Source organism: Bos mutus, chromosome 19, assembly GCF_027580195.1.
Source record: "Bos mutus isolate GX-2022 chromosome 19, NWIPB_WYAK_1.1, whole genome shotgun sequence".
Lineage (NCBI taxonomy): Eukaryota > Metazoa > Chordata > Mammalia > Artiodactyla > Bovidae > Bos > Bos mutus.
The window spans coordinates 16473621-16496781 of NC_091635.1; the positions used below are offsets into that span (position 1 = coordinate 16473621).

A 23161-nucleotide genomic window follows, 5' to 3' on the forward strand; every position below is an offset into this window, starting at 1 on the left:
GCACCCTGGCGGGTGGATCAGATCAAGCACTGCTCTCAGCCCTTCCAGGGCCCCCTCAACACTCAGAACAGGGTCCCTGCCATGAACTCTGGGGCCTGACACACATGGCTCCCGGCTCCTTCTCCAGCCCTCCTGTCCCTGAGACTCACCAGCCACTGTCACACTGGGCTCCTGCTCTTGAGTGCCTTCAAGCTGGAAGGTCTCCCCAGATACACGGCTCATTCCGTTTCCAAACAGCCCCCTCCCAAAGGAGTCCTTCCATGACCAATCACACCGTCACCCACCCTCGTTGCTCTCCAGCCCTTACCTTCTTTCTTCTTTCCAGCACCTCTGACTATCTGACCTGCTCTATGTATTTCACTGTTGACAGTCTGTCTGCCACACTGAAGATGAGCTCCCCTAGCAGGAAGGTGCTCGGTCCCTACCCTACTCCCTGCCCGTCTCCAGCACAGAGGACAGGCCAAGACACAGCAGGGAGGTGCTCAGCCCCCTCCCGTCTCCAGCACAGAGGACAGGCCAGGACTCAGCAGGGAGGTGCTCAGCACCCCATCCCATCTCCAGCACAGAGGACAGGCCAGGACTCAGCAGGGAGGTGCTCAGCCCCCTCCTGTCTCCAGCACAGAGGACAGGCCAGGACTCAGCAGGGAGGTGCTCAGCCCTCTCCTGTCTCCAGCACAGAGCTCAGGCCTGCACTCGGCAGGGGCAGGGAGGTACTCAGCCCCCTTCTGTCTCCAGCACAGAGGTCAGGGAGGTACTCAGTCCCCTCCTCTCTCCGGCACAGAGGACAGGCCAGGACTCAGCAGGGAGGTACTCAGCCCCCTTCTGTCTGTAGCACAGAGCTCAGGCCTGCACTTGGTAGATGGGGAGCAGATGCACAATCAACACCGAAGAGACAGACACACAGGCTGCTGAGCAGAGCACCTCTAGAAGGGTGTCCTGGAGCCAGACATGAAGAAATGCTCGCTCATGACCTGTTGATGGACCCTCAAAGGCAAGAAGGTACCACCTTGTGAACCGAGTGTAAGCAGAAATGGCACAGAATCAAACCAACTTTGCCCGCAATGGGAGGAACCAGGCCTCAGGACAATCTGAGCAGTGACACACAGCGACTGGCTCCTGAGGTCAAAGTGGGAGTGACACACCACTGCTAAAACCAGAAACGCTTGACAGAAACGGTCATGGTCTGATAGAGCAGCTACACCCGTGGTCAAAGCCCTCGCGAAGCCAGGAGCGCTCCAGCCACCCGCTGTCCTGAGCATCACATTCTAGAACTTGGGAGAACTGCCTCCTCCTTAGCAGACTCAGAGCTGCTGGAAGTCCAACAGCTTCACAAGGCCCCAGCGCCCACCCACTCCTGAAGCAGAACCTGCTCTGACCATGACCATGTGCTCACGCCCTGCTGTTCCTGTCAGGACCAAATGCCTCCAAGGTCCTGGCTTCAACTTGATGGCTTTCCCCACAACTCTTCTAAATCTGGACACCACTTAAGAAAGCAGGTGTGAACAGTTCAGTAAGGCGAGGTAACCAAACAGCTTCAGGTTCAGCTATGTGTATCGGGGTGGGGAAACAGCAAGAGGTGGGGGTTCCAGGCATTAGGATACAGACAGGCTCGAGTTGGGTAAGGGTGGAGGGAGGGTAAACACACACACAAACCCACTGTTGACACCACCTGTTAAGCAAGCCCCAAACCACCACCCTCATTAGGACCAAAAATAACATGAAGCATCACTCCCTGAGCACGTGCTGGTGCTCTACACTGCTTCTCTTACCCTCACACCGACCCGGCCCCACCAGTGCTCTTAAGCTCCCAGGTTACAGGTAAGAAAAGGAGGCTTCGAGTTACCTTAGCACTGTCAGGATTGAAACCACACTGGTTTCAGCACACGAGAAGCTATATGAGGTGGAGAGCCAGGCTGTGTGCATGCACTGCACAGCAACCGCACCTGCATGGGGGAAGCCAGCCTGGCCAGCTCTGAAGGTCCCTGGCCTGTGGTTCCCAGTTCCATGTTGTCGTCCTGAGAATGAAGTTTCTCCAACATACCTGAAATGATGGCATCATTCAGCAATGGTGAGGGGTGAGGGAACAACCGAAGCTTGCCCTGAAAACATTTTTGCTCTCCAGTTAGTCCACTACGTAACTTTGGCATGAGGGGGCTATTTTGGGCTACCTTCTATATTTACCAAATTCAATAATTAACTATAGAAAAAATATAACAAAAATAACAGCTATGTAAAAAACTTGAGTGGCACATGTGCTAGTTGAAGTGTTCATAACTGGAGCCTGAGAACACAGCCCGAGTGGGTCCTTAGTATTCCGGAATGACACCCAGCCAGCATTTAACGGCAGCTGCCTGTGAGGATGGTGGCGAAGTGCTGTCTAGAGGCTTGAGCTTGACCTTGACCTGTTAACGTTTAATTTTTTAAAGGGACACGTTGGTGGATTTCCAGTTCAAAGACTAAAGTTGAAGATTCAAAGGAAATGCATCCAAAGTTTCCTGGTGGGCGAACAATGCTGACTTAAACATTCCAACTTTTCTGAATATTACAAATGTTTATGTTACAATTGTGGAAAGATTAATCACCTTTAAAATACAGTCTTAAAATGAACAGAAAACAACCCGTAGGTTCTAAAGGGGAACATATGGCTAAAGAGGTTATTAATTGCACCTCATTAATAGGAATAACCACCCATATCTCTACAGAGTAATGTAACTAAGAACCACAGGCAAAATGTATGAGCTCAATGGATGAAGAATGCTTGCGTGACTGGTCTTTGAAAGGGTAGCTCTTGCAACATACACACACTCATACGACTTAACTGTGCCATATGCAAAAAAAGACATTATTTAGAGCAGTACTGGTGATCTGAAAATTTTAATTTCTTTTAACCTTATATTTAAAAACAACATAAGATATTTTACAATCTCTTATACAGATATTCACAAATTCAAACCATTTACTGGGTTCACATCAGCTGTCAATCCACACAGGGTTTTTACTGGTATTCAGCGAGTCTCAGCTCTTAGACCCGAAGTATCAGCTATCTCACCGATAGCCAGGTGCACACAGTACTTTCAGGCCTGCTGCATGGACAGGATTTTTGTAATTTTCAAATAAATGCCACTTCTTAAAATAGTAATTCCACTTAAGAGTCCAGCAAAAACACAACCCATCCAGGTCAAGGTTTGCCAAGTGGTATTTTATTGAGAGGCAGCCTTGACTTTAATTTCCGGAGGCTTACAACGAACGGGTGCCGCATGGCCACAGTGTACCCCCTCCCCGCATCAGCTTTTGTCTGGCCCCCATGAACACCCCATGCTTCCCTTGTGGCTCAGCTGGTAAAGAATCTGCCTGCAATGCAGGAGAACTGGGTTCGATCCCTGGGTTGGGAAGATCCCCTGGACAAGGAAAAGGCTACCCACTCCAGTATTCTGGCCTGGAGAATTCCATGGACTGTATAGTCCACAGGGTTGCAAAGAGCTGGACACAACTGAGCGACTTTCACAGGCACCCTACAGCCCTGGGACAGGCAGGGACCTGACCACAAACTGGGACCCAACTTCTAATGCAGATTCAGGAGTGAGGCCAGCACTTCATCTCTGGGAGTGTCCGCCCCTGCATAGAGACATTTGGACGTCATCTCTGAGGTCTTCTGTCCAACTTCTAAGCCTTTAAACTTGACACTGGAGTGAAGAGCAAATAAACGGCCTTTTTCAAATGCTTCTGTTCCTTTTCTGGATCATGACACAGGCTCTAACCTGCAACAGCTGAGAATGAAGATTGAATTTTCTCCGGTATAAGCTGCTGCAAAGTGATCTGCACAAATGTTCTGTGGCTTAAAACAGACCATCTTTTTACATGTCTGGCATTTCAGATACTTAAGATCTTCTTTGTTATGTGAGACTCGGCTTTTACTGGGGCTTCCACTGGGGTTCAAAGTGTAAAGAATCTGCCTGCAATGCAGGAGACCCAGGTTCTTCTAAGTTTCTCACCTCCTTGACAAGGTTCCCAGGAAAGTCATCCCAAACCAATGACTTCTGCCTGCGTTTAGGTTTATATAAACTAAATCTGGGTAGTTTTGTATGAAGGAGCCAAAGGGAGAATGGTACTGTGGCAGTCCTCTAGGTGCTGTCACAAAGCATGACTGCCCCAGCTCCTGAACAGACGTCGTCTCATAGCTCTGGCACCCAGAAGCCCCTGATCCAGGGAAGGGCAGGGCTTGTTTCTTGCCTCTCTCCGTGTCTTCACGTGGTCTTCTCTCAGCCTGTGTCCCAATCTCTTCTTGTAAGAACAGGAATGCTGGATGAGGGCCCACCTGAAAGGCCTCATTTTAACATCTGAGACCCTATCTTCTCACAGTCTCATTCTGAGGCACTGGGGTTAGAACTTCAATGAACGTATGAACAGCTTAGCCCAGAACAGCTCGAGTCTGACTTTCTTCACACCCCTTCACGTAAATATTTGTAGTAGGTTTAACTTAAGTATTGAGAAGAGGATTTAAAACCCAAAAGATAGAGCCATGTCACAGCAACAGAACTGATGTGAAGGCAAAGTCCACGTCTGATGAGGCACCACACCTGTCAGGGTGTGTGGAGGCTGGCAAAGGCTCTGCAGCAGCTTCAGGTGGAGAACGGTGATAAGACAGTGAAGTCCAGACTTCAGGGAAGTTAAATTCTGAAATAAAAGCCAGCGTCTCCCTTAATGGCTCTGACTCCAGCACTTTGTGGATGGACATGCCAAAGATGAGCAGAGTCCTCACCCAGATCCAAACCTGCCTTCCCCACATCCCTCCCACTGACCCCCAAAACAGCCTCTGAGGCCCCAGTCCCCAGCCATTGCATCAGAGGAACCTGGGTGGCAAGTGTGAACCCAGCCCTGGGCCCGGGCACCTGCACTTTAACAAGACCTACCTACCAGCCCCAAGAGCTATAAGCTGTCCCGTCTGCACCCATGAGAAAGGCCATGCTTGTCCAAGCTGCAAAGCTGAGCACACCTTTATCTCAGGCAAATGCAGCCTAGCACAGGCAGGCGGGTACTCTGTACACGTGCATGGTCCATATCCTCACACCCTCCGGGAGGTCCCTGGAAGCCCCACACATCATATTGCTAAAAATCACAAGAAAGATCCCTAGGGAACCCGATCTAATAGTTTGTCCCAAACAACAGATTCCCTCTGAGTAAAATCACACTGCAAACAATGACAATGATTCTCATTCACAAGGAAGACTATACTAATGCTTTCAAGCGTAAAGATTAATTATGAATGTCAGAGAGCCTGAGCTGATTGCATCAGCCACCTCAAAGAGGAAAGCAAGCGACACTCCTCCTGGAAACTCAGTACAACCTGTCTGAGCAAGGCCTCAAGACTCCAGACAGGCAGCCACGTGACCAGAGAGCCCCACTCATGTGGGGAGATGCCTAGGATGCGTCTTTTCCAGCTGTATCCTTCCCTGAGGTCCATTCCACTGGTTTCAAGACAAATGGGTTCTCTGGTCTCAAGGCCACAATTTGGGAGACTTTGGGTTGTAATCTATACAGTTCCAAGAATTCATCCTTGATGAACCCAAGTGTAATATGCCCTGTCCAAAATTCAGATTTTCTCCTGGTGTGAAGTCCTTTCTGTAGGCTGCATGTATGTACATGTATGTACTGGCTCCTACGGGAGATGAAGTCCTTCCTCTTTGGCAGGAGAATAGAGCATGGCTAGGCTGCGTTAGCTATTAGCTCTTTTTCCTGTGGGTCCTCATGTGTGCAGCAATTGAACCAGCTATTTCTGCATTCTTCTTGTTCTGGCCAAAATAATCTAGAAATTCACCATCTGGTCCAATCAAGTACATTATGATTGTATGATCAACCTGCAGAGAAAAGGGGAAAGGGAAGGATGACAAAAAGTTCACCAAAATAAGCTCCTTACTGTACTGAATGAATCCTGCAGGTAAGACACTAACTTCTGCAGCATCTATTATTTCCATCATTTAGGGACTGGGCCTAAGTCTATTACAGTCAATTCACAACCACAAATTATCTAAAATCTTTTGTTTCAGAAATTTGCCCTAACTATTGCTTGACACATCAAGCGAGAACTTGGAATTCTTTCAGTTCAATCCTTAACACACTCATCTACACAATTCTGAGGAAAGAACACACTTCTAAGAAATGGCTGCTGCTGGCCTTCACAAAGCTGTGGATCACTGATGCCTGCTTGGAAAAAGTCCATGTTTAAGAGTAAAACACTTTATCTGACCCCTTAACCACATCATAAAGAGATATCCCATGGAATTAAAAGTGTTGGTAAGAAATTACTTTCTTTATTAAGTTCTTGGGTATGTTCTTTTATGTTTTTGGAAGAACTAGTTATCATTCATCACATCCTAAATTCTACTTACCATGTTTTATGAGAAAAAACCCAGACCACTAACCACTAAACACATAATATATATAAATTCCAACACAGTATTTAGTTCGGATATTAGTGGTTCAAAAGGAAACATGAAAATGAGCAGAAGACTTGGCCCTTGGAATCTTTGGAATTTATTCCAGGCTTGACTGCTATTTGGCAAGACAAAGACAGGAATGTGATCACACATACCAGACTGGAGACACCCCAAATATACCCGGACACACATGCTATGTCTGTGAAGTTGTCATGCTTTTACACACACACATTTGTAAAGAGAGAGCAAATGGAAAGAGTCACTAGCCTACTCACATCGGAAAGAATGCAGAGCCAGGGGCTCAGACAGCTGCTGCTCTCAGGGGTCTGGGGATAACTCACCTCGGGAGGGCAGGGGCCTGCATTTCTCCAAACAGCTGACAGTCAGAACGAGGCCTCCAGGCATCTCCTGAAGCCCTACTCCATAGCTCACACCTCTTCTTTTTTCACCCCATTTCTTCCTTACTCTTACTCTTTCTATTCTGTTCTCTCTCCTCCTTAAAAAACCAGAATTTCAGTGTGTGTTTGGCTTAATTTTATGAGTATCCCTCATATAAATTACATTCTAACACATAGTAAAAATACTGTCCCACCCAAACTGTCAGACTGGTCAGTGGCCATGTCTCAGTGTTCACTGGGGTCATGGGCAGAGCAAATCATCATGCTTCCACTGTAAACTTCGAGTAGTTTCTAGTGCAGAGAAACGATACTACCATCTGCTGACAAGCACCTCCATGTGCCATCTTAACCCAGGAGACAGGTATTACCTCCTCTGCAAGCGACAAACAGGCTCCAGGGGGGCAAGTGACATAATTAGTAAGTGCCACAGCAAGCTTAGAACCTAGATCTACCCCATTTCAAAGTCCATAGTCTTTGGACTGTCCCACCTCCGTCTCTGCAGGAATGCTGGGGCGCAACCACGCAGTGTGTCTAACATGCAGTTTGTACACATACATACATACTCCTTCAGACTCTCTAGGTTCTCCTCAGGGGGTGCCTCTGCCACCAGGTCCTGCTGGATTCTTCCAGACAATCCTTTTGCATTTATCAGTGTGTCAATACCCACCCATTTCTTTTTATGCAAAAGTGACAACACATTATGGGGCTTCCCTGGTGGCTCAGTGGTAAAGAACCCACCTGCTAATGCAGGAGACGCGGGTTTAATCAATGGGTTGGGAAGAGCCCCTGGAGAAGGAAACGGCAACCTACTCCAGTGTTCCTGACTGGGAAAGCCTGTGGACAGAGGAGCCGGGCGGGCTATAGTCCTTGGGGTTGCAAAGTCAGACACAAGTGAGTAACCACCACCACACTATACTTTTTTCCCCACGTGGCAATATACTGGATGTTGTTCTGTATCAGTACATGTATAGAAGCCTTTTAAAAAATGGTTGCTTGGTTTTCAGTCCATTTACAAACAATGCTGTAGGTTTTATCTGTAGGGCAGATTCCAAAACATAGGGTCTCTAACCTAAAAAGTATTTAAATGCTTTAAATGCTGATGATAATACGAATGGCCTTCTGAAGAGTGTGTATCAGTTGAATCCCATCAACAAGGCATGGAAGTGCCAGTGGGTCCAATTTCACTCACTGTAGTGTTTCCTCTTTCCGTAAATAAGATCATGACAATATATTTGGCCTTTCTGATCCAACAGGTGAAAGATGACATCACATTATACAACTCACACTTCTTTTATTAAGACTGAACATCTCAGGTTTGAAAGCCACGTGTATTCTTTTCCACAAGTGTTTTCTAACTAACACTTAGAAAATAATACAACATTACACATATCACACGATGGCTTGCACACGTAGCTGTCAGGAATGTGTAGCACGTTCAGGTTATGCACACTATGGGTCTGAGGACGCCATGAGCATTCAAAGCCAGAAGCTCATCTCTGTCACTACTGAGATTAAAAAAATCTCCTTCCTTTACCTCTCCATCTTAAAAGCACTCCCTCACTCCCTGCATGTCCTTAAATCTTAAGTTCCCTTACCATCTCCTCAAGAAACAAAACCACACTAGTTGAAAAAAACCAAGAAGCTGGAGAATGTCTCCTCCTACTGGTTGATTTTGCAAGTGTATAGCAGTGAACGCACTGATTCTTATCAAAACATTGCATTCTATGGTAGATCAGTATTTATTTCTCAAAATGGGGTCTCAGATGGGTTCTAGAGGGTTTAAGAGATCTCCACAAGATTTAAATATTCACATTTTAAAGATTAAGATTAATACCCATATTCTGGATTACCTGCACGCCTATCTTAGGGTACACATGTCAGCACCTGTGTTTGGTTTATGTTTATGAGCTCACTGGCACCTTGCCTTTCACTGCTAGTTATGGTCAGACAAGAAAAGATGAACTCTTACTAAGTGAAGACCAACCAGCTCAAAGGTTTCAAAGTATTTTTATCTGTCTGTCTGCCTATCTACCTGTCTACTGCACTGCTCAACCTGTGGGATCTCAGTTCCCCAACCAGGGACTGAACTCTGGCCCTTGCAATGAAACTGTGGAGTACTAACCACTGGACCACCAAGGAATTCCCTCAAGTATTTTAAATAAAAAACGATGAGAGTCAGTTGCCAATAGAGGTGGGTGTCTGACAGCAGTGTGACCCAAATCACTTTCCTATGCTAAGCAGTGCTCTGGGTTCAGCAAAGTATCTCTTAACATTAGCTGAATGTTTTAACTGAGTATTTTAGGTTGTTTGGTCTAATCTGTAAAATTTAACTTTAGAATTATGAGCTATAAGCACAAGACTAAGAAGTGTTAACTAGTTGACAATTGTGTGTATGTTTAATTTAATAAAGCTGTTCAACCCTGGAAGTCTGACTGACTAGCTCAAATGCTCCCACTATTATCAAAGTTAAGTTCAAAACCAGTCAGTACAACTCTCTTTTACAGAAAGATAAAGAAGTCTAAAAAGCTCTTTCTCCTTGGCTTCTTCTCATGCTATTAGTGTGACAAGAGGAAACCACAGTAGGTCCTTCTACTTTGCTTAAACTTAGAGTATAAGAAAAAACGCTGATTTTTCTCTTTTTCTCTCATGAACTCAAGTTTCCCTAAGTCTATGAGGCACCAGAACTAAAAATAAGATTACTATGTGGGTTTAAGGCAAAGGGACCAGAAACACACCTTTAATTTAGGCCAAAGGCTATGGGGCACCCACATGCTCCAGGTTCAGAGGTGGTGGGGAAATCACAGTGGGCTGTAGAGGTAGCCCTGCAGTGAGACGCTCCCTCTGCACATCCTCCTGGAAGCTGGCCATGGTCCTGCTGGCACACCAGCGTTTCAGGGTCCTGACTGCCTTTCTACAAAACCAGCTGTGCAGCTGGAAAGTCTCTTATGATTCATCACTTTGTCACAACAATATTTCAGAGAAAATAGAGCATGGCAACCGAGGAAAAATCTTGAAATAATATTAAAATACAATGTAAGCACTTCATGTGATAGGGAAGTATGTCCATGTTGGGAAGGAAACTGGGTGGGTAGAGGTGGTGCTTATGCTTCACTGAGAAACCACTGACAAGAAGAGGAACAAGGTGACTGAGACTCCTGGGTACTGCTGATGAATGTGAAGACAGCTCTCTAACGTAAGGGCTGCAGAAGAACCACCTAATAGAATTTGTTCTTCATTTTAAAAAAGCATATTGAACACCTAATTATGCAGAGCCTAACAGTTGCAAATGCAACTAAACACAAAATTATGTAAATGTATAAAGTTGGTATGAAAAGAAATCTTATAAAAAGTAACTGCCTATGGCTTTCTTTTCTCCTGGTTTTCAGAATTCTTACTCACTCAACCCGAAAATGCAGGTCCCTAAGGCCTAATACTGCTTCTCAAAAGAAGCATATTTCTTAAACCTCTTCATTAGGGGGCAGAGAGAACCAATAGTGTTTATAAACTAAAAATGAGCTTTGCCCAAAATGATTATTTTATCTCTAGTGAATTTAAGATAGCCCAGATTTTAATATACTGCTCTACAATTTTACATGGCATGAGAAAAGTGGGCAATTAAACTATTAGAACAAAAAATTTAATCATCCTTCAAAAACTATATCTACTTTTCTATCCTCTCAGATCAGATCAGATCAGTCACTCAGTCATGTCCGACTCTTTGCGACCCCATGAATCGCAGCACGCCAGGCCTCCCTGTCCATCACCAACTCCTGGAGTTCACTCAGACTCACGTCCATCGAGTTAGTGATGCCATCCAGCCATCTCATCCTCTGTCGTCCCCTTCTCCTCCTGCCCCCAATCCCTCCCAGCATCACAGTCTTTTCCAATGAGTCAACTCTTCACATGAGGTGGCCAAAGTATGGAGTTTCAGCTTTAGCATCATTCCTTCCAAAGAAATCCCAGGGCTGATCTCCTTCACAATGGACTGGTTGGATCTCCTTGCAGTGCAAGGGACTCTCAAGAGTCTTCTCCAACACCACAGTTCAAAAGCATCAATTCTTTGGCGCTCAGCCTTCTTCACAGTCCAACTCTCACATCCACACATGACCACAGGAAAAACCATAGCCTTGACTAGACGAACCTTTGTTGGCAAAATAATGTCTCTGCTTTTGAATATGCTATCTAGGTTGGTCATAACTTTCCTTCCAAGGAGTAAGCGTCTTTTAATTTCATGGCTGCAGTCACCATCTGGAGTGATTTTGGAGCCCAGAAAAATAAAGTCTGACACTGTTTCCACTGTTTTCCCATCTATTTTCCATGAAGTGGTGGGACTGGATGCCATGATCTTTGTTTTCTGAATGTTGAGCTTTAAGTCAACTTTTTCACTCTCCACTTTCACTTTCATCAAGAGGCTTTTGAGTTCCTCTTCACTTTCTGCCATAAGGGTGATGTCATCTGCATATCTGAGGTTATTGATGTTTCTCCCGGCAATCTTGATTCCAGCTTGTGTTTCTTCCAGTCCAGCGTTTCTCATGATGTACTCTGCATATAAGTTAAATAAACAGGGTGACAATATACAGCCTTGGTGAACTCCTTTTCCTATTTGGAACCAGTCTGTTGTTCCATGTCCAGTTCTAACTGTTGCTTCCTGACCTGCATACAAATTTCTCAAGAGGCAGATCAGGTGGTCTGGTATTCCCATCTCTTGAAGAATTTTCCACAGTTTATTGTGATCCACACAGTCAAAGGCTTTGGCATAGTCAATAAAGCAGAAATAGATGTTTTTCTGGAATTCTCTTGCTTTTTCCATGATCCAGCGGATGTTGACAATTTGATCTCTGGTTCCTCTGCCTTTTCTAAAACCAGCTTGAATATCTGGAAGTTCACGGTTCACATATTGCTGAAGCCTGGCCTGGAGAATTTTGAACATTACTTTACTAGTGTGTGAGATGAGTGCAATTGTGCAGTAGTTTGAGCATTCTTTGGCATTGCCTTTCTTTGGGATTGGAATGAAAACCGACCTTTTCCAGTCCTGTGGCCACTGCTGAGTTTTCCAAATTTGCTGGCATATTGAATGCAGCACTTTCACGGCATCATCTTTCAGAATTTGGAATAACTCAACTGGAATTCCATCACCTCCACTAGCTTTGTTCATAGTGATGCTTTCTAAGGCCCACTTGACTTCACATTCCAGGATGTCTGGTTCTAGGTCAGTGATCACACCATCGTGATTATCTGGGTGGTGAAGATCTTTTTTGTACAGTTCTTCTGTGTATTCTTGCCATCTCTTCTTAATATCTTCTGCTTCTGTTAGGTCCATACCATTTCTGTCCTTTATCGAGCTCATCTTTGCATGAAATGTTCCTTTGGTATCTCTGATTTTCTTGAAGAGATCCCTAGTCTTTCCCATTCTGTTGTTTTCCTCTATTTCTTTGCACTGATCGCTGAAGAAGGCTTTCTTATCTCTTCTTGCTATTCTTTGGAACTCTGCATTCAGATGTTTATATCTTTCCTTTTCTCCTTTGCTTTTTGCTTCTCTTCTTTTCACAGCTATTTGTAAGGCCTCCCCAGACAGCCATTTTGGTTTTTTGCATTTCTTTTCTATGGGAATGGTCTTGATCCCTGTCTCCTGTACAATGTCATGAACCTCATTAGTTCATCAGGCACTCTATCTATCAGATCTAGGCCCTTAAATCTATTTCTCACTTCCACTGTATAATCATAAGGGATTTGATTTAGGTCATACCTGAATGGTCTAGTGGTTTTCCCTACTTTCTTCAATTTAAGTCTGAATTTGGCAATAAGGAGTTCATGGTCTGAGCCACAGTCAGCTCCTGGTCTTGTTTTTGCTGACTGTATAGGGCTTCTCCATCTTTGGCTCTCAAGCATCCCTAATTATTAAGGAATCTGCTATCATCTCAGATTATTTACCGTTTTCATTTTGCTTTTAAAGCCAGTTGCCATGGAAAGCTTATAAATGTCTGAGACCCGGGTGCCCGCCCAGGTGTTGAAACTGAGCATTTACTTACTATGTAGTCCTCATCTTCGTCCTTGGGGCCAGGGCTGTAATACACTCTGAATGCTCTGGCCACTTGATCGATCTCTTCTTTTGTGCCAGTCAAGCCAATCAGTTTGGGAGAAAATTCTAAATAAAAAATGAGAAAGACAGTGAAAAAGAAGAGGCAAAAAACAACCATCCCTACTTCAAAAAACAGTTATAAAGCTACTGCTACTTTCTTCCTGTGAGTCCCTTAACAGTTTTTCATGTTTTAAAGAAGAAATTAATCTAAAACAAATGAAAAATTCCCTCTGTGATGTATGTCACATTCACCAAGACAGACCACACTGGAATTAAACCAGAAATCAATAGCAGAAAGATATCTGGAAAATCCCCAAAACACATGGAAATTAAACACACTTCTAAATAACACAAGGGCCAAAGAAGAAATCTCAAAAGAAACTAAAAATCAAAATGGAAATACAACTTATTGAATGCATATAGTAGAAAAGAAGACATAAAACGTATGAGTTTCTACCTTAGGATCTAGAAAAAGAGAAAATTAAATACAAAGTATGCAGAAGAGAATTAGAGCAGAAATCAGTGAAACTTAAAACAGGGTATTAATAGAGAAGAGCAATGAAACCAAAAGTTCTTGATAATGTATGTCAAATCGTTTCATGATTATCTAATAAAGCTGGAAGCAATGTATTCTAATTATTTGTCTTAACTTTTGTTAACTTAGTTGTTTTTAAACATTAGGTATAGTTCTGAGATATGCTGAAGTTTAAAGATATTCTTATGAATTAAGCACGACAGTTTTCCATTGCATCATATGAGAAAAAACTTGGCTGATGATTAGTTCATGCCAGGTCAAAACACCTGTGCCTCATTTTCCAGCACATAATCTCACAGCATGCATTTGCTATTAAGTTTTTGGAATTTGTATAAGCAAGCTGGGGAAGTCACAAAACTTGGATTCATCAGACCACTGAGCTGAGTCCAGCATTTAACAGCAGCACTTTCTTTCAAAGGGAGAGGAAACCCATTATCATTCTCTGGTCTAACTCATTCTAAATTGAAAAACTGCTCAGAAACTAAAAAAGCAAGGTGGTTTGTCTTACTTCCCCATTCTCTGAGTAAATGAAGAGAAGCTAAGTGAAGCCTGAACTAGCTGCACTTTTAAAACAATTGCTGAAACTCCAGTAATTTTCTAAATACCAACTTAAATACTTAAAATTCTCCCCAAATGCAACTAGAAATGGTATCATCATCAACCACTGTACTTACTATGAAGAATATTACCATAGGGTCTTGGTATTTCCATTAGGTACAGCAACTCAAACATTTACTCATTTGGGGATACCTAAGTTTGGTTAATATGTGATGATAAGTAAAAGTCAGTATGACACATATTTAAATTTGAGATCATTTATTACCCAATGAGTTACACCTGCTTTTAAAAAATAACAATGCTATTGCTCCAATTTCTGACACACCTGTAAGCTGTGGATATAAATTCTGCTTACATATAATAAAAATTCTAAAACTTCAATGAGAAAATAATCCTTTGTAATCTTGGGTTAGGCAAGTATTTCTCACAGATGACACCAAAAAGATTATCCATTAATATAAAAGAACAAACTAATAAATGGAACTTCTCCAAAATGGAAGTGTGCAGTGAAAAGTTAAAGTCACTCAGTTGTGTTTGTGAATATACAGTCCATAGAACCCTCCAGGTCAGAATCCTAGAGTAGGTAGCCTTTCCCTTCTCCAGGGGATCTTCCCAACCCAAGGACCAAACCCAGGTCTCTCGCATTGCAGGCGGATTCTTTACCAGCTGACCCACAAGGGAAGCCCTCCAAAATGGAAACTGCTCTTCAAAATACATGGCTGACATGACAAGCCATAGGCTAAAAGGAAATATCAGCAAATCATACACCTGATAAAAGACTTTTATCAGAAATATAAATAATAAACAAATACTTAAGTAAAATGAAATAAACAGCTCATAAAAATGAGAGATGTGGAGACACTTTACCAAAGACATACAGATGGCAAGTAACGGCATGAAAAGATGCTTAATATTAAAAGTTATTAAGGGAAATGCATTATTAAAACCACAATGAAACACCACTAGAACACCTACTGAAGCGGCTAAAATTAAAAAGACTGACCCTACCAAGTGTGGGAAGGATGTGGAGGAGCTGGAGCTCTCATGTGGTGCCAGTGGGAGTGTAAAAATGCACAACCACTTTGGGAAAAAGTCTGTCAGCTTCTTAAGAAGTTAAGCACTCACCTATTACAGGACCTAGCCACTCCACTCCGAGGTATTTACTCAAGGGCAATGAAAGCATGTGTCCACACAAAGACGTGCACACGAGTGCTCTCAACAGCTTTATTTGTAAGGATCAGAGACTGGAAATAATTCCAATGTCCATCAATGGGATACTACTGAACAAAAACAATGAATAAACTATTGATACACACCATAACATGGATGAATCTCAACATAATTACACTGAAGGTGTGTGTCTGTGTATGTGTGTTAGTCACTCAGTAATGTCTGACTCCTTGTGACCCCATGGAGTGTAGCCCACCAGGCTCCTCCATCCATGGGATTTTCCAGGCAAGAATACTGGAGGGGGTTGCCATTTCCTTCTTCAGGGGATCTTCCTGATTCAGGGATCGAACCCAGGTCTCCTGCACTGCAGGCTGGCTCTTTACTGTCTGAACCAACATGGATGAATCTCAACATAATTATACTGAAGGAAGTCATTAAAAAAAAACAGCATATACTGTATAATCCCATTTACATAAACTTATAAATCTGCAAACTAATCTGTATCGACAGAAAGCAGGTAAGTGGTTGCCTGGAGACAGAAGGTAGGTGCAGGCGAGAGACATGAATAGCAGGGGCACGTGGAAGCTGATGGGGGTGACGGATACGTTCACTCGGACTGTGGTGATGGTGTCCCGAGTTCTTACATGTGTCAAAAGGAACACACTATGCTGTACTTTAAGTACTCTTTTTATATATCAACCATCTCTCATTACATATGTTAAATAATAAAACATACAGCAGGTCTTTCATAAAACACATTTGAAAATAACTCAAAGTTCTCGAGGGTATGTATTAGGTGTCATATAATAAAAATAATTAGAAAACAATTCATTAGTCCTTCTGACCAGTAGCTTAAATCAATTTCACCATAATTAAAATCGAAATTCCTGATTTTTAAGCACCCACGTTCCAGGCATTAGTATAACTACAAAACCTGTCTGATCAGATTTTTACTCATTATTATTATTATTATTTTTTTTGCTTCCAGTGTTTAATCACACGAATTTTAACAAGTCGTTCTTTTCTTTCCTTTTACATATTTTCTCTTAATTGAATTATATTTAATTGAATTACAGCTGATTCACAATACTGTGTTCTCATCACTTGTTTTAGCTGAAAAAACTTGAATTCAGAGAAATTACCCAAACTCATAAGAACCTAAATTTTCACCCTTAATTCTATCATAATTTCTAGCCTTTAAAAGTACCTTCTAATAGGCTTTAACTACATGTTGAGATGATTGAACTGAAATTCTTCCTTAAAACAGCTATGTATTTATCATTTATACTTTAGATTTATAAAATATGCACTGAGTTCAAAAATGTGTTTATATTTAGTTATTTTTCTTTAATCTCCCAATGAACATACTCCCAGAATCCATGTTTGCCCTAATTTTACGAAAGGGAGAATGAGGTTCTGAGCTGGAATCAGAAGCAACTGAACTTCAGTTCAGTTCAATAGCTCAGTCATGTCCGACTCTTTGAGACCCTATGGACTACAGCACACCAGGCTTTCCTGCCCATCACCAACTCCCAGAGTTTACTCAAACTTATGTCGACCGAGTCGGTGACGCCTTCCAACCATCTCATCCTCTGTTGTCCCCTTCTCTTCCTGCCTTCAATCTTTCCTAGCATCAGGGTCTTTTCCAATGAGTCAGTTCTTCGCATCTGGTGGCCAAAGTATTGGAGTTTCAGCTTCAGCATCAGTCCTTCCAATGAATATTCAGGACTGATTTGCTTTAGGATTGACTGGTTAGATCTCCTTGCTGTCCAAGGGACTCTGAAGAGTCTTCTCTAACACCACAGTTCAAAAGCATCAATTCTTCGGCACTCAGTTTTCTTTATGGTCCGCCTCTCACATCCATACGTGACTACTGGAAAAACCATAGCTTTGACTAGATGGACATTTGTTGCCAAAGTAATGTTTTGGCTTGTTAATATGCAGTCTAGGCTGGTCACAGCTTTTCTTCCAAGGAGTAAGCGTCTTTCAGTTTCATGGCTGCAGTCACCATCTGCAGTGATTTTGGAGCCCAAGAAAATAAAGTCTGTCACTGTTTCCACTGTTTTCCCATCTATTTGCCATGAAGTGATGGGACCGGATGCCATAATCTTAGTTTTCTAAATGCTGAATTTTAAGCCAACTTTTTCACTCTCCTCTTTCATTTCATCAAGAGGCTCCTGATGAATTGCTCAGAAGCAATTACAGCCTCTCAACTCAAGGCTCTCTCTTTCCTTTTTGATATATGAAGACCAAGTTCAATCCTTCCCCTGTGACAAAATAATTTACTTACCAGCCAGAGTCAGAGTTCTGAGCAGCTTTCTACCCACCTGTGCAACAAGTGATGGTGCCACCTGTCCGTGTATCTCACAAGGCACTGCAAGGTGCGAGTGAGCCGATCTTCCAAAAACGCTAAGCACTAAACAGACATAAAGTGTTGGAAATAAAAAATACCTTTTACATAATTGGCGATGGCTTCTTTTGTGTCCCTCTCTGGGTCAATAGTGATGAAAAGTGGAGTTAAATTTGGCAGAGTTGGAATACTGTCTGAAAGAAAGTTCTTGTTAGTTATTATTTACATTCTGTGTGCAGCACAGCAAGGCAGTCAGGCAACACAGAGGGACAGCTAACACCAATTGGGGGCAGGGGGGAGGGGAGCCTCAGGAAGTGCAGGTACAAACATGTCTGTATGTACGTGTATGGTGCAGTCAGATACATATCCTAGCAAACACCTGCATCAGTGCGGACATGCTGTTACTCAGAATCACATCCTGTGGACATCCTGTCTTCTAATCCAATCCAGTGTTTGTAGGGTTCCCGGCCCCGCCTCCCCCCACAACCATTTCTCAAGTGCCAGGAAACTGTTAATAAGGTCTGAATAACCTGGAACAATTCATTTCCTAGTCTAACCAACAGTCACCGGGGGAAAGGCAATGGCACGGTCTGTGATGAAAGGCTACAAAAAGCAAGGGACACAAAGCACAGTTAAGGGAGACCCAGACCACACCGACATTTTTAAGCAATCTAACATTTAGCATCAAAACAAACTTCCTCTCTGGTGGGGAATAAGGTCACAGGAATCACAGCAACTAACAAGTCTAACACTGAGATAACTGAATAATTACAGCCCTCCACCTACCGGTAACGTAAGAATAGAAAAGCATAGTAACCTTAAGGGCATCAAGCAAGCATGTACTTTTTACAGAATGAGACAGTTTTCTTACCTATTTCATCCACGACTTGAATCATTTTTTCTAGTTCTTCTGGACAGATATCTGGACAATGAGTAAAACCAAAATAAATCAATACCCATTGACCCAGGTAGTCCTTATCAGTTTTGGGCTCGCCAGTATGAGTTGTGAGGGAAAATGGGCCCCCAAGTAAAGGCTTTCCAATGCTCCGATGCCGTTCCTTCTCCAGTTCTTAAAAAAAAAACACACACAGAAGGAGAGGAAAAAAAAGTCAATCTAACCACAGGTACTCAAATGCCTCATCTATGGTTCACACTATATTAATGACTACGGGCACAAAATGTGGAAGAAATAGCCTGTTTCCAAGAAGCTTAAAAAATATATTTTAAGAGAAATAAGCATAAAGTAAAATGAAATGAAATGCTATTGTACATAATAAGGACTATAAAAAAAAAAGCAGTAAAAAAAATTTCCTTCCTCCTCCAGAGCAATTCAATCCTTAGCCATTAGGTGTGGCCATGAAGGGGTGGAGGAGGGTCACAGCAGAAGAGAATGTCTGAGACCAAGTGGGAGAGGTAGGTGGCCTGGCAGTGATGTTGGAGCCTGAGTGTACAGGAGGGCAGCTGCATGGGGAGAGGACAGAAGAAATGTGACCTTAGTTATTACATACAGGAGCCTGATCAAACAAGTAATATTAAACGTAAGTGTTAAAACAAATGGAAAAGGAGTTAGGACAATGGAAAGAGACAGTAGAACAAACCTTGAGGTACTGGAAAGAGATGGGAGGTAGTGTATGAACTTATGGTTTCAATACATATAGATACAGAAATAAATATAGCTATAAACATGTATATCTCTTTCCTAGCTCTGTTCACTAAAAGGACGCAGGAGTGGACACACCCCAACAGCAATGAGCTCATATCCTGACTTCCAAATATCATCATCTTCCACTAAAAGGAAATGAGGCTCTTTAGAGAAATGGCTGGTACCAGGGTTAGGGCAGAGAAAGTACATGATCTCAGAACATTCTACCGCACTAGAATTAAGGATGACCTCAAAAGAATATTGGAGGACTGTTGAAAGGAAACAACAGTTTGTTAGAAGGAACGCCCATTGACCAATCTGGGACAATGGGAGTGTCAAACTAAAGAGAATAGTGGACTACAACTCACTGGCTTGCAAGAAAATCATAAGCCCACACTGACATAAATACATGAACTGAATTTCATGGGGAACAGAATATTTACATGCATAAATACAGAATATTTACATACATAAATGGACATCACGAAACACACAATTACATCTTCAGTAGAGAAGCGTGACAAACACCACCTTAATCAAGTGATCAGACTGAACTTTATCAGTAACGGGACAAATTGAATGAAATCACGTGACACCTGAGTAAATACAACAAGAACACAGCATCCTCAATCTAATCAGGAGAAAACACCAGAAAAACCCAAACTAAGGGACAGTCTACAAAATCACTGGACTATAATCTTCCAAGCTGTCAAGGTCATGACAGTCAGGTAAAGGCTGCAAAACTGTTACAGACTGAAGGAGAACAGAAAGAACTAGCTATGAAGTGTGGTTCTACACTGGATCCTTCTGCTGTAAAAGGAGGGCAACAGTTGGGACTTCCCTGCCAGTCCAGAGGTTAAGACTCTGTGCGCTTCCACTGCAGGGAGTGAGGGTTCAATCCGCAGTAGGGAAACAAAGATCCCATGAGGAACGGCCAAAAAATGTTTAAAAAATAAAAGGAGGGTATCATTTGCAAAACTTGAACAAGATCTGAAGATTGAACAGTAGTAATTTTCTGATTTTGTTGATTGTATTGTGGTCATGTTTAAGAATGTCCTTGTTTGTAGAAAATACACAATAAAGTATTTGGAGATGATAAGGCAGTATGTCAGCAAGTACTCTCACTTTTAATACTGTTTCATAATACAAGTTTTTACAAAACAAGATTATTAACAGAAGGTGAAAATTCCAAACTAAAGTCAAAAGAAGCTTGGGTTTTCTAGAACTGTCTCTACTATTATTTTCCTAGTTTGTCAAGTTTGTTTCATTTTGAAACTGAAGCAACTTAAGTGCATATTAAAATATGAAAATCGTAATTAGTAAAACACTACTTGCTACACGAAAGAAATATATGTGTGTATCAGTATGGTGCTTATATTCCTAAGGTTCTAAAGCCTACAATTCTCACTCCCAGATATAAACATTATCCTTTGTATAATGGCATCAAAAGAGACTCTCTAAAGAATCAAAACAGAGTAAGTGATACTTTAGGGATTTACTAGAAACTTCTAAAACAAATCTTAAAAGTCCTGAAATACTCACTAAAATATAAAGTTCTTGTAAACAATTTCTAAACTCCAAGTGTTAATTCAGAGCAGCTCCTGGCGTTCCCACCCCAGGTTCTCATAACTTCCCCTGACCGGGCAGAACCTCATCGAGTGAAGTCCTTTGCTTCTGTGTCTGCTTCACTCAATGCGCGCCTCGATGGCCGGACTGCACCCTAGTCATCTTTGTACCCTCTGGACTTCTTACCATCTGCATCCTAATCTGTCCACAGCAAGTCTTTTCACACAGTTGGACAGTGTGCCCTGAACAGACAGGACAGTGGGAAAACAGATGAAACCCCAATAAAGCCTGTAGTATAGTGAATAGTCATGGTTATACAAGATGGTAACATTAGGTGAAGATACGTGGAAGATATGTGGGAACTCTGTCATTTTTACAATTCTACCATAAACATAAAATTATTTCAAGATACAAAGCTTAACACCAACACCACCAAGATGCTAGTCCATAGCCAGGAAGGGTTATATTAAGAGCTCACTGGATGGCATCTACATACTCTCCGTCTTTTCTTTCTTGAAGTACTTCATTCCAGCCAATAAAGCTCCTCCAATAGCAAACGTGACGGCTAAAGACTTCCAGGAAACAGGCTACTGGGGCAGAGATTTCAAAATTAAAAGTATTAGTAAACTGCATTTAATTACACTAAATTTATTACAGCAGTTTCTAAAATACATACACAGAAGGCTCGATCTTGTTAAACAGACATCTTGTTAAACAGACAGGATGTTTCACAGTACTTTGGGATGAAAAAACACAGTTGCATCTGAGCTCCTAACACAATTACTAAGGCACTTCTTTCCAAGGGAACGTTCCCTAAATCAATTTCTGTTCACCTGAAAACAGCACCCAAGACGCAAGCACCATGAGTGTTACCCCGTATGACTGAGATCCCAACTGCTGATTTAAAAATCAGTTAATCACCTGCTTGTGCAGATACTGAGAAATAAACCAAATAAATCTGTGAAGTGAACCTAAATCAGTTTCCAGAAGTAACAAAGCCAAAGTAGAAGAGACTTAGAAGTGGAACTTCTTGCAAATGGCATCATTATTTCTTTGTACTTTCTTCCAAGTCCCGCGATAAGTAAAATAACTCATTAATCTTCCCCCAGCTCCAATAACCGCTTCTCTTACTTATCACTACAGCCTAGTGGCTCCTACGGAGAAGGCACTGGCGACCCACTCCAGAACTCTTGCCTGGAAAATCCCAAGGACGGAGGAGCCTGGTAGGCTGCAGTCCATGGGGTCGCTAAGAGTCGGGCACGACTGAGCGACTTCACTTTCACTTTCAGGCATTGGAGAAGGAAATGGCAACCCACTCCGGTGTTCTTGCCTGGAGAATCCCAGGGACGGGGGAGCCTGGTGGGCTGCCGTCTATGGGGTCGCACAGAGTCGGACACGACTGACGCAACTTAGCAGCAGCAGCAGCGGCTCCTAAGTTCTTTTGCGGTCCTAGAATCCAGGAAAAACCAAAGGGAAAAAAGCATACCCAGCATGCAACCATGACGCACATTTGCTCAGAATCAGCATACAACACACAAAGCCTCTGAAGGGAGAGTCGAGTGACAAATTATAAAAACGTTAACTCTTTAATTATGGCAAACTTACGGTTGAGACCCCCTGAAAAAACCTGAAACTTATTTTCTTCGCGCAATAGCTAACTAAAATCCAAGTCCGTATCCTTCTTTAACGCTGGAAGTGAAAGTCGGTCAGTCGTGTCCGACGCTTTGCGACCCCATAGACTATACAGTCCATGGAATTCTGCAGGCCAGAATACTGGAGTGGGTAGCCTTTCCCTTCTCCAGGGGATCTTTCCAACCCAGGATCGAACCCAGGTCTCCAGCATTGCAGGCGGATTCTTTACGAGCTGAGCCACAAGGGAAGCCCCTTTAATGACGGGGGTACGTGCAAAACGGAGGGGAACGCGGGATGAGATTCTGTGACTCAGGTGAGCAGGCTGAGTGGTCAACCTGAGGCCAGGTAGAGTGGTTTCTGAAGTCATGACCAAGTGGTATGGGAAGGGCGCAGGGCTGACCGACAGCCGAGACTAGCAAAGGCAAGGCTCTGGTATGTACTCACCCCGGGCTTCGAGGGGCGCATGGGGTCTCCGCTGCCCTTCCACTCCGGTCCTGACGACCCGGGCGGGGGCGGCATTGCAGTGCTGAGGGGGCGGCTCCCCAGGCAGCAGGCAGCGAGCCCCGAGGCCCGCCATGCCTCCTCTGGCCTCGCGCAGAGCCGCCCTAGCAAGACGCTAGCGTTCTCCTTCCCTGGGCCCCAAACCCCGAATCCGCGAGGAAAGAGACGCCAAAGTTGGCTGCCCGGAAGCCGCATTATCCGGCCGGGCGCGAGCAACAGCCCTGCCATGAGCTCGAGAGACCGCGCCTCCTTTGACCCGCCCCTCGATTTCCGGCGCCGTTTCCGCCTCCTCCGGA

At 43.3% G+C, this 23161-nt stretch overlaps 1 protein-coding gene across 1 annotated transcript; it reads right to left on the minus strand.

Annotated features, from left to right (window-relative positions):
• Positions 1 to 2858: 2858 nt before the first annotated feature.
• Positions 2859 to 23131, minus strand: SCO1 (synthesis of cytochrome C oxidase 1). The gene is made up of 6 exons (XM_014481983.2): positions 22809 to 23131; positions 21229 to 21319; positions 18396 to 18593; positions 17626 to 17718; positions 12862 to 12977; positions 2859 to 5855 (listed from the first exon to the last, which is right to left on the minus strand). The coding sequence occupies exons 1-6, from the start codon at positions 23091 to 23093 to the stop codon at positions 5721 to 5723; spliced, it is 918 nt and encodes a 305-aa protein (XP_014337469.2). The 5' UTR covers positions 23094 to 23131; the 3' UTR covers positions 2859 to 5720.
• Between the last annotated feature and the right edge of the window lie 30 nt (positions 23132 to 23161).